The sequence below is a fragment of the Peromyscus maniculatus genome, chromosome X (assembly GCF_049852395.1).
Source record: "Peromyscus maniculatus bairdii isolate BWxNUB_F1_BW_parent chromosome X, HU_Pman_BW_mat_3.1, whole genome shotgun sequence".
Taxonomy (NCBI): Eukaryota; Metazoa; Chordata; class Mammalia; order Rodentia; family Cricetidae; genus Peromyscus; species Peromyscus maniculatus.
Window position 1 is genome coordinate 3986365 of NC_134875.1, and position 12612 is coordinate 3998976.

The following is a 12612-nucleotide window of genomic DNA, read 5'->3' on the forward strand; positions in this document are numbered from 1 at the left end:
ACTTGTGAGAATGAGTTTATCCTGAAGCTTCTATATTCTCATCAGAGGACTTGAGGGACTCAAAGGCTTTTTCTGATGTTATTGAACAGGAGACAGTTATGTTGCAGTTTTGGAGTTTAGCTGAGAGCTTAGGGTAAACTGTAAAGTCACCATTATAGGCCAGTGGGTTTCCAAATGATGTAATTTCACCCTTGGCTTGGCATAAGGTAGACCCTAATTGTTACAAGGAGACCCTAGCCCCTCTGTTCCTAGGGATTTTCGGACATTCCCAGCGAGAATGAAGAGAGTGCTGCTTGTGGAGAGAAAATAAAACCTTAGAGTGTGTACTGTGGGAGCTAGATAGAAAGACAGTATCATATAGCTCTGCCAGTGTGGTAGGTTACACCAAATAGGGGCTCATTAGTGTGAATGAGACCCTTTTCTTCTCTCTAGGGGAAAACTCTGTCATGGGAGTGATTCAGAGTTTCCCAGAGAGGAGTGGACCATGTGGCAGGAGTCCAGAGCCGAGCTGAAAATGTATCTCAGAAGCTGTCCTACATACACAGGCCCAAGCTATATTGTGTACTTTTGGGCTCCCTGCATTAATACTGGATAACCATTTGGGAATGAGCCCCTCCCTACGTTTTCAAATCTGGGGGTGAGGGAGTCTCAGTGTCATTTTGTGAGGTCCCTGGAGTTTAAAGGATGCCACAGAGCTGACTTGTGGGAAAGAGCCCCTCCCCTCCCAACGTTCCACATCCGGGGACTTTGGGGGCTCTGCGCCATTTTGTGAGGCTGCTGGTCAGGAGATGGCTTCGCTGCACTTTCAGAGTGGAGGTGAGCACTCAAGCAGGAGTGAAATGGGCCCTTTCAGGAGAGGTGGTCCTCAACTGAGGCAGCTAGTGCCTGTGGACAGCCTAGACACAGGTGGAGCCCATGTGAATAAACAGGAACCATCTAGTTCCGCGACTACGGACTCCCCATAGCTGCATTCCCCGAGGGAAAGAGGGGCACTTAATTAGCAGGGTGAAAGTGGGTCACGGGGTCTTGGTGTGGAAACCAGCCCCTGCCCCTCCCTCTGGACCCTGGCGGTGGACATCAGCCCACAGGGTCTATTTCTGAGGTTTCCGGAGACATGGGGATATTTTCTGAGTCCATAGCAGAGCTGAAAGTGTGTCTCAGAAGCTGCCCTACATACACAGGCCCAAGCTACAATGTGTCCTTTTGGGGGCCCTGAATCAAACCTTGAGGACCATGTAGGAATGAGACCCTTTGCAAGTTTCCACATCTAGGGGCCAGGGACAGGGTTCAGAGTCATTATGTGAAGTCCCTTGAGCTTAAAGGACACCTGAGTACTGACTAGTGGTAAAGAGTCCCTCTCCCAAACTTCCAGATCTGGGTACTTTGGGGGCTCAGTGCCGTTTTGTGAGGTTCCTTGAGTTTAAAAGATGCTTTAGTGTTGAGTGTTGACTTGTGGGAAAAAAGCCCCTCCACAAACTTCCATATCTGGGTAGCAGGGTGGGTGTGGGGGGATGAAAGCCATTTTGTGAGATTCCTTGAGTTTAAAAGATTGCTCAGTGTTGATTTGTGGAAAAAGAGCCCCTCCTCAGCCTTCTGCATCCGGGGACTTTGGGAACTAGGCACCATTTTGTGAGGGTCCTGGAAAGGAAGGCAGCCTTGCTCCACTTTCGGAGTTGAGGTACATGATTAGGGTGGGTGGAAAGGGACCCTTTCATGATAGAGGGACCACAGCTTATGAAGCTTCATAGCGTTGTACCAAGTGAGGCCTACTTTGAGATTCCCATAAAGAAGCCTGGTCTTACCTGGGGTTAAAGTACAGGGAACCTCAAATAGTACCTGCACCCCTGTGATGAGATCCACCTGTCTCTGCCTCCCATGTGCTGGGATTAAAGGCATGCGCCATCACCACCAGGTGAGCACAGTTTTAAACAGTGGTCCAGGGATATTATTGAGCCTTTTGCCCATCTGTCACTGTGGACAGTATGGTGGAATGCTGTTTAGAGGTCTTTAGCATAGATGGCAGCTTTCCTTTCAGGGTGTATTTGGAAGCTGTGAGTGGAATGCAGCAGCTTCAGTTCATCCAGGTAGGTACCAAAATGATAATTCAATTGGGGTCCACAAGAAGGAATGCCCCTAGTCCTCACAGGACTAGGTACGTAGGAGCCATTTAGGAATTTTAGATAGAGGAGGAGCACTGGTATCTTCCAGTCACTGTGGGAGCTAGGCGGGGAGTTGCAGAAGCCCCACCCCAGATAGAAAGGCAGGGGCAATCAAGCTGCATTATGTCTTTATGTAGTCCTAAAAAACTGGCTGAATTGCAGGAATGGGTTCCCTTTTCTTTAGCATCCACAGCCAGTAAACTGGGGTACTTGGAATCATTTGTGAGGTCCTGGAGCTTTGAGGATGGTTCTGGTGGCGACTTGCAAGAATAAGGGCCTTTTTGTAGGTTTTTGGAGAAGAGATAGCCATGTAAGAGCTTTTGTGCTTTTTAAGAGATTTGCATGGATTGCAGTGTTCACTTTCTGATTAGAGAATCTCCAGACAATGCAATTTAACCTCTTTGGTTAGTATGGCACCAAGAAGGCACCTAGAATGAGGCCCTTTCCACCCTTCTACTTTCATATCTTGGGGACTTAAAGATATTTGTAAGGTTCCTGGAGGGAAGATAACCATTACACTTGCTGAAGGTGGGTTGTGGAGATATTTTCTGGATAGAAGATCCTCAATTAATACAACCTGGCACCCAGTGAGGCCCACTTGTAAGAATGAGTCCCTTGTACTTTAGGTCAAAGTAACCAGATGGAGCGCAAAGGCTTGATTCTGAGGTGAAGGCCTCTGATCTGTAGAGGCAAGGTACAGGGTCCCTGAAGGAGCAAGGAGACCCCTGATAATATACATATAAAAGCTACCTCTGTTGTCAGTTCAGACCAGAAGATTATGTATTATGTTCAGACATAATGTAGGGATCAGAGGTGGCCTGGCCCTGAATGATGGATTTGAGGCTCAGCAGGGGCCTTGTGAGAAGTAAATAGGAAATACTTCAGAATCCCCAAGACAAGAGTGGACCCCTGCTCTTTCTGCCAGTCTTAAGAAACACCCCCAGGGGTATTCAGATGGATTCCGTCCTAATTTCTGTACCTTTCAGGAAGGTGAGACTGAGTGAGGGGTATCTCTAAAGAAGCAGAGAGAGCCATACCTGGTTAACAGAGGAGGTGTCTAGCATCTGCCAGCAATCAAGGTGAGAGCAGCCATGGTAAGAACTGAACGTGCAAGCCGGGCGGTGGTGGCACACACCTTTAATCCCAGCACTCAGGAGGCAGAGCCAGGCGGATCTCTGTAAATTCGAGGCCAGCCTGGGCTACCAAGTGAGCTCCAGGAAAGGCGCAAAGCTACGCAGAGAAACCCTGTCTTGAAAAAACCAAAAAAAAAAAAAAAAAAAAAAAGAACTGAACATGTGAAGGTACCCATTGTTTCCAAAACAAGCTCTGCCCTTTTTCTGATGCCTGGCAAATCCTGGAAGGGTGTTTTTTGTTTTTTGTTTTTTATTTTTTATTTATTTATTTATTTATTTTTTATTTATTTATTTATTTTTGTGGATGGCTCTCCTTTCTGCCTCAGGACTGGGGATAGGAAGTCTCAGGGATATGACAACCCTGGTTAAGGTCTTTAGAGGGTGATCAAAGGGAGGAGTCACAGAAGGAGTCAGATCCCAGACATGGACTTCTCATGATGACTGCATGTGTCCAAAGCCCAGAAATAAGGGACTGTGCTGTCTGGCTGTGCCTGGGACCAGCCCTCAGGGGAACTAAATGGCAAACTTACTTGAACTACATTAGGTAGGAAGGTTGGCGTCTTCGGGAAGATGAGTGTGGTGATATATTGTATGCCCTAATAAACTTGCCTGAGGATCAGATGACAGAGCCAGCCACTAGATTAGACATAGAAGTCAGGCAGTGGTGGCACACATCTTTAATCCCAGCATTTGAAGCTGGGTGGTAGTGGTGGTGATGGCGGCGGCGGCGGCGGCGGCGGCGGCGGCGGCGGCGGCGGCGGCGGCACACGCCTTTAATCCGGGCACTTGGGAGGCAGAGGCAGGCGAATCTCTGTGAGTTCAAGGCCAGCCTGGTCTGCAAAGCGAGTTCCAGGAAAGGGTGCAAAGCTACACAGAGAAACCCTGTCTCAAAAAACCAAAAACCAAACCAAACCAAACCAACCAACCAACCAAACAAACAAACAAAAAAAACCAGCATTTGAGATCTCATGTTTGGGAGGCACACATGCCTTTAATCCCAGGAAGTAAGATGGCAGGGCACAGAAAGGTATATAAGGCATGAGGAAACAGGAATTTACTCTCTTTAGGCTGAGGATTTTGTAGAAGAACTGTTGGCTGGCTGTTCTGCTTCTCTAATCTTTCAGCTTTAACTCTGATGTCTGGTTCTGGGTTTTTTATTAAAAGGCCTTCTAAGATTCGAACAACAGATGAGATGAGTTCTAGTTTAAAGGAAGCCTGTCAGAGAGAGCATGTCAGATGAATGCACTGAACTAAAGGAACACAGCAGAGATTAGTGTGGGCCATGTGGACTTCTCCAGGGATCCCACTCAGCATAGAAACAATGTGGTACCTGCTCACATCTCCTGATTGTTTTCAGGATCTCTTGGAGTTCAGGAGCTTAATGTGAATGTGTGACCTTGATTATTTGCAGGGGTTCCATGATCTCTCATTAGACTAGGTGGAAACCCCAAGGGATGCTTGAAAGTAACCCCAGTTCAGAGCACATCTGCAGGCCCATAGAAACCTATCTCCTGTGACCCCCATATTCCTGGGCAGGATTGTCAGTCTATACCCCTTGTCTTGTTTCCTGAACATTGGTCTCAGGGACCTGAAGACTCTGGTCAAAGGAACCGTGACTCAGGTCTCCAGAGGGAGGATCTCAGGTGTGCCAGGACTCAAGGTAAGAACTGAGTGAGTCAAATCACTTAGACAGATGGAGCCTAGCCCCCAACTACTATCCTGTCAGCTGTGGGGGGCCCTAGGAGTTATGGAGGTATTCCCTCCCCTCCCCTCCTCTTTCCTCTATCTTAGGCCATTAGAAGAAGTGGAGCCATCAAGGTGAGAGTTGGTCACATTTTTAAACTGGGACATCTTTTGCCATCACCTTTGAATAGTTGTTAACAGATGAAGGGACCTTCTCTGTCTTTTGTTCTATCTCAGAGAGGTGAGCAGTTGTTCTAAGAGTTTGCCTCAGGCAAGCAGATCGGTGGGGTCCAGGAGTTTGCCCCAGACCAGCAGATGAGAAGGGTCCAGCAGTTTGCCCTAGACCAGCAAATAGGAGTGGTCCAAGAGTTTGTTTTATGCCAGTAGAAAGGTGGGGAACAAGATGGGAAGGGTCCAGGAATTCGCTCCCAGCCAGCAGAAGTGAGGGTCCAGGAAGTTTGCCCCCACCAGCAGATAGGAGGTGTCCAGGTGTTTGTTCCAGACCAGCAGATGGGAGGAATCCAAACTTTTATTTCAGACTCGCAGATAGGAGGGTCCAAGAGTTTGCCCCAGACCAGCAGATGACAGGGGTCCAGGATTTTGCTTCAGGCCAGCAGATGGGAGGGGTCCAGGATTTTGCTTCAGGCCAGCAGATGGGAGGGTTCCAGGAGGTAGGTCCAGGAGTTTGCTTCAGGCCAGCAGATGGGAGGGTTCCAGGAGGTAGGTCCAGGATTTTGCTTCAGGCCAGCAGATGGGAGGGGTCCAGGAGGTTGCTTCAGATCAGCAGATGAGGAGGGGCCAGGAGTTTGCCTCAGGCCAGCAGTTGAAAAAGGTCTAGGTGTTTGCCTCAGGCCAGCAGATAGGTGGAGTCCAGTTGGTGATGTGAGACAAGGGAGAAGTCAGAGTGAGCACAGAGAGAGGCATACACTTTAGGGTGGAGCAACTCTTCACAGTGAAGTTCAGGCTCCTGTTCAGAATGAGTCAAGTATTGGCCTTGCAGTCTATGGCTATGGGATGCCTCATCCTTTCTCACAGAAACTAGGAGAGGAGGATCTTGGCCTGAGATGGTTTCCTCAGATCAGACACTAGGGAAAGCTCAGGCAGTGTCTGGGGCAAAGCTGAGGCACACACTGTGAATTTGTCACATGTGCCCCAAACAGCAGACCCACTCTGCTTAGCCCCATACAAGTTTCTGGCAACCCTGAAGCCTCTACTCTGGGCCAGTTGCATTCTGAGGAAACTTGTCCATACTTCCCTTAGTCTCTCGAGAGACAGACCTGGCAGGGAGACAGGAATCCTTGTGGCTTTAGAGCATCACCAAGAGAAAGCCTGTTATAGGCCTCTGTGAGCATTTCCAGTGGGGTGACTGTCAACAATGAATAATTCCACTCTCTTCTTCTTCCCCTAGGTCTCTGGGTCTACATCACCTTCCTGCTTGGTGTTCAAGACTAGAGTCATCATGCCTAGACCTCGAAAGCGTAGGCGATGTATGGTTGAGGAAGAGCCTGAGGCCCAAAGTGAGACACAGGACCTAATCAGTGCTCCAGTTTCGATAGAGGAAGTAGATTCCTCATCCTCTTCTACTTGCTCCTCCTCTTTCCCATCTTCTTTCTGTTCTTCCTCTTCTTACTATGCTCTAACATCAAGCACCTCAGAGGAGGGCCTTGCTGCTTCCAGGACACCAAGTCCTTCTCATAGTCCTCCAAGAGCTGGCTCTTCCTGCACTGCCATGATTTCATCTCCATGTAGCCAGTTAAGTACAGATTCTGAAACTGAGGAGAGTCTAGGTTCCTCAGAGGCCCTACCGTGTGCTGCTTCACTGTCTAAAGGTGAGATAGATGTAAAAGTAGATGAGTTGGTAAAATATCTGCTCTTTAAGTATCTAATGAAGGAGCCAGTCACCAAGGCAGAAATGCTGAATAATATCATTAGAAATTATCAGGACCACTTCCCTGTGATATTTAGAGAAGCCTCAGAATGCATGCAGTTAGTCTTTGGCATTGACATGAAGGAAGTAGAGCCTGCAGGCCACACTTATATCCTTGTCATAGCCCTAGAGCTCACCTATGATGGGATGATGACTGATATCCAGGGCATACCCAAGACAGGCCTCCTGATAATGGTACTGAGCATAATATTTATGGAAGGCAACTGTATTAGTGAGGACATGGTATGGGATGTGTTGAATAACATAGGCTTGTATGCTGGGAATAATCACTTCATATATGGGGAACCCAGGAAGCTCATCACTGATGATTTTGTACAAGAAGGGTACCTGGAGTACAGGCAAGTGTCTGGCAGCCATCCTCCTTCCTATGAGCTCCTCTGGGGCCCAAGAGCCTATGCTGAAACCACCAAGATGAAAATCTTGATGTTTTTGACCAGCATCAATGGGAGTGATCCCAGATCATATCCAATTTGGTATGCAGAGGCTTTAAGAGATGAGGAAGAGCGGGCCTAGGCTAGAAAAGCCTGGCACATGATTCTACTGCTCTGACCAGCACACATTCTAGTGCTCTAGCAGTTTTCAACTCAGATAAGGTCAGGTGGAGTCAGTGCTCTAAGCAGTGGACCCATCATTCTAGTGCTGGTGGGTGTACAGTGTAAACTATCCCACTCTTACTGTTGTGTTTGGGTGACTCAGGAATTTTTCCTCTTAGTATTCTAAAATGTTGCTACATTTGCTAGAAAGCTCATTAGGCTGAAATTTTAAGCTTCCTGATTGTATTAGTCATGCACTTACTGCTGTTCATCTGTGTTGAAAAGCTTTGCTATTTTGTAAAACAAGTTGAGGTACTTTCCATCTGATCTGTAATCTGTGACAAGACACCATGGTGTTGGAATTGGTATTTCTTAGGTTATGGAAAAGAATTTGGAGAATAGAATAAAATTGTTTATTTTTATCACCTTATGATCATTAGTCTCTTATTCTGGTTAACTAATTAAATTCTAACCTAAAATGTAGTCAGTGGGCTCCAATGCTCCAAACTTTCACTAAGCATATGGCCTTTGCAAGGCCTATTGTTAGCAGTGTGTCATAGGAGAACCACATCCATGCTTTCATGTAGATGGGGTGAGTGCAGCAGCCACAGCCCTGTGAGGAAGACAGTGACAAGTCCTTTCAGACCACAAACACTAGTACAGGAGGAGGGCTGTAGCAGGAATCTTAAAAGTTCTTATTAATAAAATCAAATCTGAGACTAGTTATTGGGGTGAATACTGGAAGATCAGAGAGACAGAACAAGCCACAGCTAACCTTACCTGGCCAACTTCTCTGCTGGTCTTGTTTCCTCAGACTGGAAGCTTCTGTGTCCTCATATCCGAATGGTTCTCAGCTGAACTGCTGCTAGAAGCCTGAAAGCTTAACTAGCCAAATGCTTCTAGTTTCTGGTCCTCACGCCTTATATATCTTTCCTTTCTACCATCACTTCCTGGGATTAAAGGCTTGCTTTGTGGGATTAAAGGCATGAGTCACCATGCTTGGTTGTATCCTTGAACACATGGATTTCTGCCTCTGGAATGCTAGGATTAAAGGCGTGTGCTACCACTGCCTATCCTCTATGTTTAATATTGTGGCTGTTCTGTCTCTGACCCCAGATAAGTTTATTAGGGTGCACAATATTTCGGGGAACACAATACCACCTCAGAGGGCTGCAGAGGCGTCTCCTGGGGTGAGCAGCACAGTTTTGATGCTATAAACCATGGCAGCTTGGGAATCTGGGGAGTTGATTTAATGAAACTACAAAGTAGCCAAGGACAGGCCCTTGGGAGGTGTGACTGTTTTCAGGCTGAGAGAAGTAAATACTGATCACAACATTCTTTTTTGGAGGTGGACACTGCAGTGGTAATCACATTGGGAGTGTCTCGTAGAACAATGGAATAGCATGTGCAATCATCTTAAAACACAAACCCAAAATATGCAGAGAAGAGTCCTATCCATTGGGCAAGGATGGGAGTAACAGCTGACTCTGCCCTGCATACTGCATGGTTTACCCCATCCCTCTGCAAGGAATTCCTGACACGCAAGGAAGAATCATGGGAATGCAAGGTCTGGAAATCCTGGCCAGGACCTCTTTGGCCCTCTACTGAGATAACATATTAATTCAGATATTGCCAGTGCAATTTGGTCAACTGTAAAGAGGCATTAGGTTTGTGAAATTGATAAAAGATTGAACATAGTAATTTGGGTGGAAAAGAAGATAGGAGGGAGGGGAAAACTGGTACTTGATTCCCACTCAAGAAGTTTCTTTGTGGTGGAAATTAATCCACACCCAGATTCTCACATGAAAAGTGATTAATTTACTTTTTTTGGGTTTTTTTTTTGTTTTTTTTTTTTTTGAGACAGGGTTTCTCTGTGTAGCTTTGCGCCTTTTCCTGGAACTCACTTGGTAGGTCAGGCTGGCCTCGAACTCACAGAGATCTGCCTGGCTCTGCCTCCCAAGTGCTGGGATTAAAGGCGTGTGCCACCACCGCCCGGCTCTACTTTTATTAATGAAATTTCACTGTGGCTGGTTAGCTATTCCCTGTCTTGCTGAACTGCATTTTCTCTATGTTCTGAAGAATTGTAAGATGGGAAGGGCAACCCAGAATATATTTTATGAAAAAAATCTATATTCAATAAAAATAAATAAATAAAAAGATTAGCAACACAAATACTAAGGGAACTACTAGCCACCCGCCTTTCATATAAAGCACTGCACCAGGGACTTTACAATCTGGACACATGTTCCAGCAGTCCTTATGGCAGTCCTTATCACATCTCCTTCCCAGGCGATGGCCCTGAAGCTCCTAGCATTAGGAATTCCCCTCTCTGTCTAATAAGTGAAGATACTGGGAAGAGCCGAGATTGTTCCCTTGCTTTTGGCTCAGTGGTAACCCTTAGACTTTTTTTTAAAATGAGAACATAAAAGTTTGTTTTTAAATTTACCTCAATCAATACACAGTATCTGTAAGTATAGGTGTACCTTAAACTTGACACATTAATTCATTTTAACAGAGTACAGTGGTTTTAATCTCAGATCACTGTTTGTTATTCATAAAAATTTACTGAACGTGAAGTATACAAGACACTTGGAGAAGCACCAGAAATACAGCAGTTAACAACATATATATCAGCACTACCTTCATAGAGCTTCAGTGTTCCCTGGATAAAATTGCTTTAAAAGCAGTGAACAGTAAGAGTAGAAAGAAATGACATTGTGAAGGAAGGCGAACAGTTAACTAGCTGAAGTTAGGTCTTTTCTTTACAGATTTCTAGACCCTTTGACTCTTAAGAGCTCTTTTGGCTTTACATAATGGCTATTAGGTGATACAAAGGATCTTCTGCCCAAAGCACTCATACAAGATGAGAAAACAATACAAGTAAGAAGTACATATACTTTGGGATTGTCTGTAGACATTGTAAATTTGTAATACTCCCATTTCCTTCTCTTTGTTCCTTAAGATCTGGCTTTTTGCTGTAGCCAGCATTTGTGTTCAGACCCTGAACTTTCCAACAGTATAAGACCTCTCTTGTCCTCACTATTGTGACCTCCAGCAGGAAGCTAAATTGCTTAACTGTCATCATTGTGGCCTCTGGAGGCCAGGCCCTTCATTTGAAAATATTCAGAAAAATATGTGCCTGTATTGGATAGTTACAGGTGATTTCTTTGCCATTTCCTAAATTATGTAGTGTATAATTTATATATATGTATATATACATATATATGTGTATGTATGTATGTATATATATATATGACATTAACATTATATTTAGTGTTATAATCCATCTAAAATAAGAATACATAGAACTATACCTTAGGATTCCATGTAAGTACTACCCTATTTTATGTTTATTTGTTTATAAAGTGTATTACATTGACAGATTTTTATATGTTGAACCAACTTTGCATCCCTGGAATGAAGCTTAATTTGCCATGGTGAATATTTTTTTGATGTGTTCTTAGATTGGATTTGCCAGTATTTTATTGAGTATTTTTGTATCAATGTCCATGGGGGAGATTGGTCAGTAATTTTCTTTCTTTGTTTCAGCTGTGTGTGGTTTGGGTATGAGGGTAACTGTAGCCTCATAAAAAGAGTTTGGCAATATTCCTTCTGTTTCTATTGTGTGGAACAAAACATATTGCTGTAGTATTCATTTCTTTGTACTGTACTGACTGACTGATTTTTTAATGAAGGCTATCTTCAGAAATGGGAAAATTTTCCTTTTTATTCTATTTTGCTGAAGATATTTGTATAATTGGTATTAATTATATTTAAATGTTTGTCAGAGGCCTTAGCTAAATTATCAGCATCTACAAATGGTAATATAACATATATATGTGATGGTATGAATAAAAATTCCCCCTGTAGGCTCTAGTATTTGATTACTTGGTCCACAGTTATTGGCACTGTTTGAGGAGGCATAGGAGTGGTTTGAATGAGAATGGTCCCCATAGGCTCATATGTTTGAATAGTTGGTCCCAAGTTTATAGAACTGCTTGGGTAGGATTTGGAGGTGTGGTTTGGTGAAGTGTATCACTGGGGTTAGTTAGGCTTTGAGGCTTCAAAAGCCCATAACAAGCCCTCCTCCTCCTCCTCCTCCTCCTCCTCCTCCTCCTCCTCCTCCTCCTCCTCCTCCTCCCCCCCCTCCTCCTCCTCCTCCTCCTCCTTCTTCTTCTCTCTCTCTCTCTCTCTCTCTCTCTCTCTCTCTCTCTCTCTCTCTCTCTCTCACACACACACACACAAAATCTCTCTCACACACTCTCTTCCCCCCCTCTCTGCATGCTGTCTGTGGATCAGGATGCAGATCTCTCAGTTACTGTTCCAGCACCATGCCTGTCTGCTTCCCACCATGATGATAATGGACTAACCCTCTGAAACTGTAAGGTAAGCACCTCCCCACACACACACCAATTAAATGCTTTCCTTTATAAGAGTTGTCTTGGTCATGGTGTTTCTTCACAGAAAAAGAAGTGTAACTAAGACAGAGGATGTGATCTTGTTCAAAGAAGTATGTCACTAGGGATAGGCTTTGAAAGTTTAAACACTCTCACCATTTTGAGTTCACTTTCTCTGTTTCCTGCTTATGATTTGAGATTAGCTCTCAAATGTTCCTGCCATAATGCCTGGTGCTTGCTTCCAAACTTCTCTCTAATGGATTTTTTTTTTATGTCTCTGGAACCATAAGCCTAAAATCTGTCTTTTCTTCTATAAGTTGCATTGGTTATAGTGTTTCATCATAGAATACTAGCATTAGTATCAGGCTGTATTAGTATTAGTATTAGGCTCTCCTCTGTGACCTATTTAGCTAGCCACAGGTTTTTGGTTTATATATCAGTTTATATATCAGACATGAGTTCCATCCAGTGTAGTGGGCTTTAAATCCAATCATAGAGTGATTGGTTACTCCCATAACACTTGTGACACTATTTAACTAGTGGGCATATCTTGCCAGGCCAGTCATTTTTGTTGTTTGTAGGGTTCATAGCTAGATAAGACTTTTGAATACTTTTCTCCCTTGATAGCATAAATATAACCTGATACTACTATGAAGGTTACCCAGTAGTGATGGACATTCTACATCAACACTACCTTGGTTTCTCCATGTCCTATGTCTCAAGTATGTGGCATCTTTAGCAATAGAATTTTACCATCAA

At 44.6% G+C, this 12612-nt stretch overlaps 1 protein-coding gene and 1 long non-coding RNA gene across 2 annotated transcripts; both read left to right on the forward strand.

Moving 5' to 3' along the window:
• Positions 1 to 758: 758 nt before the first annotated feature.
• Positions 759 to 4954, forward strand: LOC102910926 (uncharacterized). Its single transcript, XR_013047972.1, has 3 exons — positions 759 to 816; positions 3146 to 3238; positions 4877 to 4954. It is a non-coding gene; the product is annotated as an uncharacterized LOC102910926 (long non-coding RNA).
• Positions 4955 to 6387: 1433 nt separating this feature from the next.
• LOC143266718 (melanoma-associated antigen 10-like) lies at positions 6388 to 7878 on the forward strand. Its single transcript, XM_076561945.1, has one exon. The coding sequence runs from the start codon at positions 6435 to 6437 to the stop codon at positions 7434 to 7436; it is 1002 nt and encodes a 333-aa protein (XP_076418060.1). The 5' UTR covers positions 6388 to 6434; the 3' UTR covers positions 7437 to 7878.
• The last annotated feature ends 4734 nt before the right edge of the window (positions 7879 to 12612 follow it).

What these genes read in the sequence shown, in the direction of transcription:
- LOC143266718 (XM_076561945.1), top strand. Translation starts at nt 6,435, where the DNA reads ATGCCTAGACCTCGAAAGCGTAGGCGATGTATGGTTGAGGAAGAGCCT.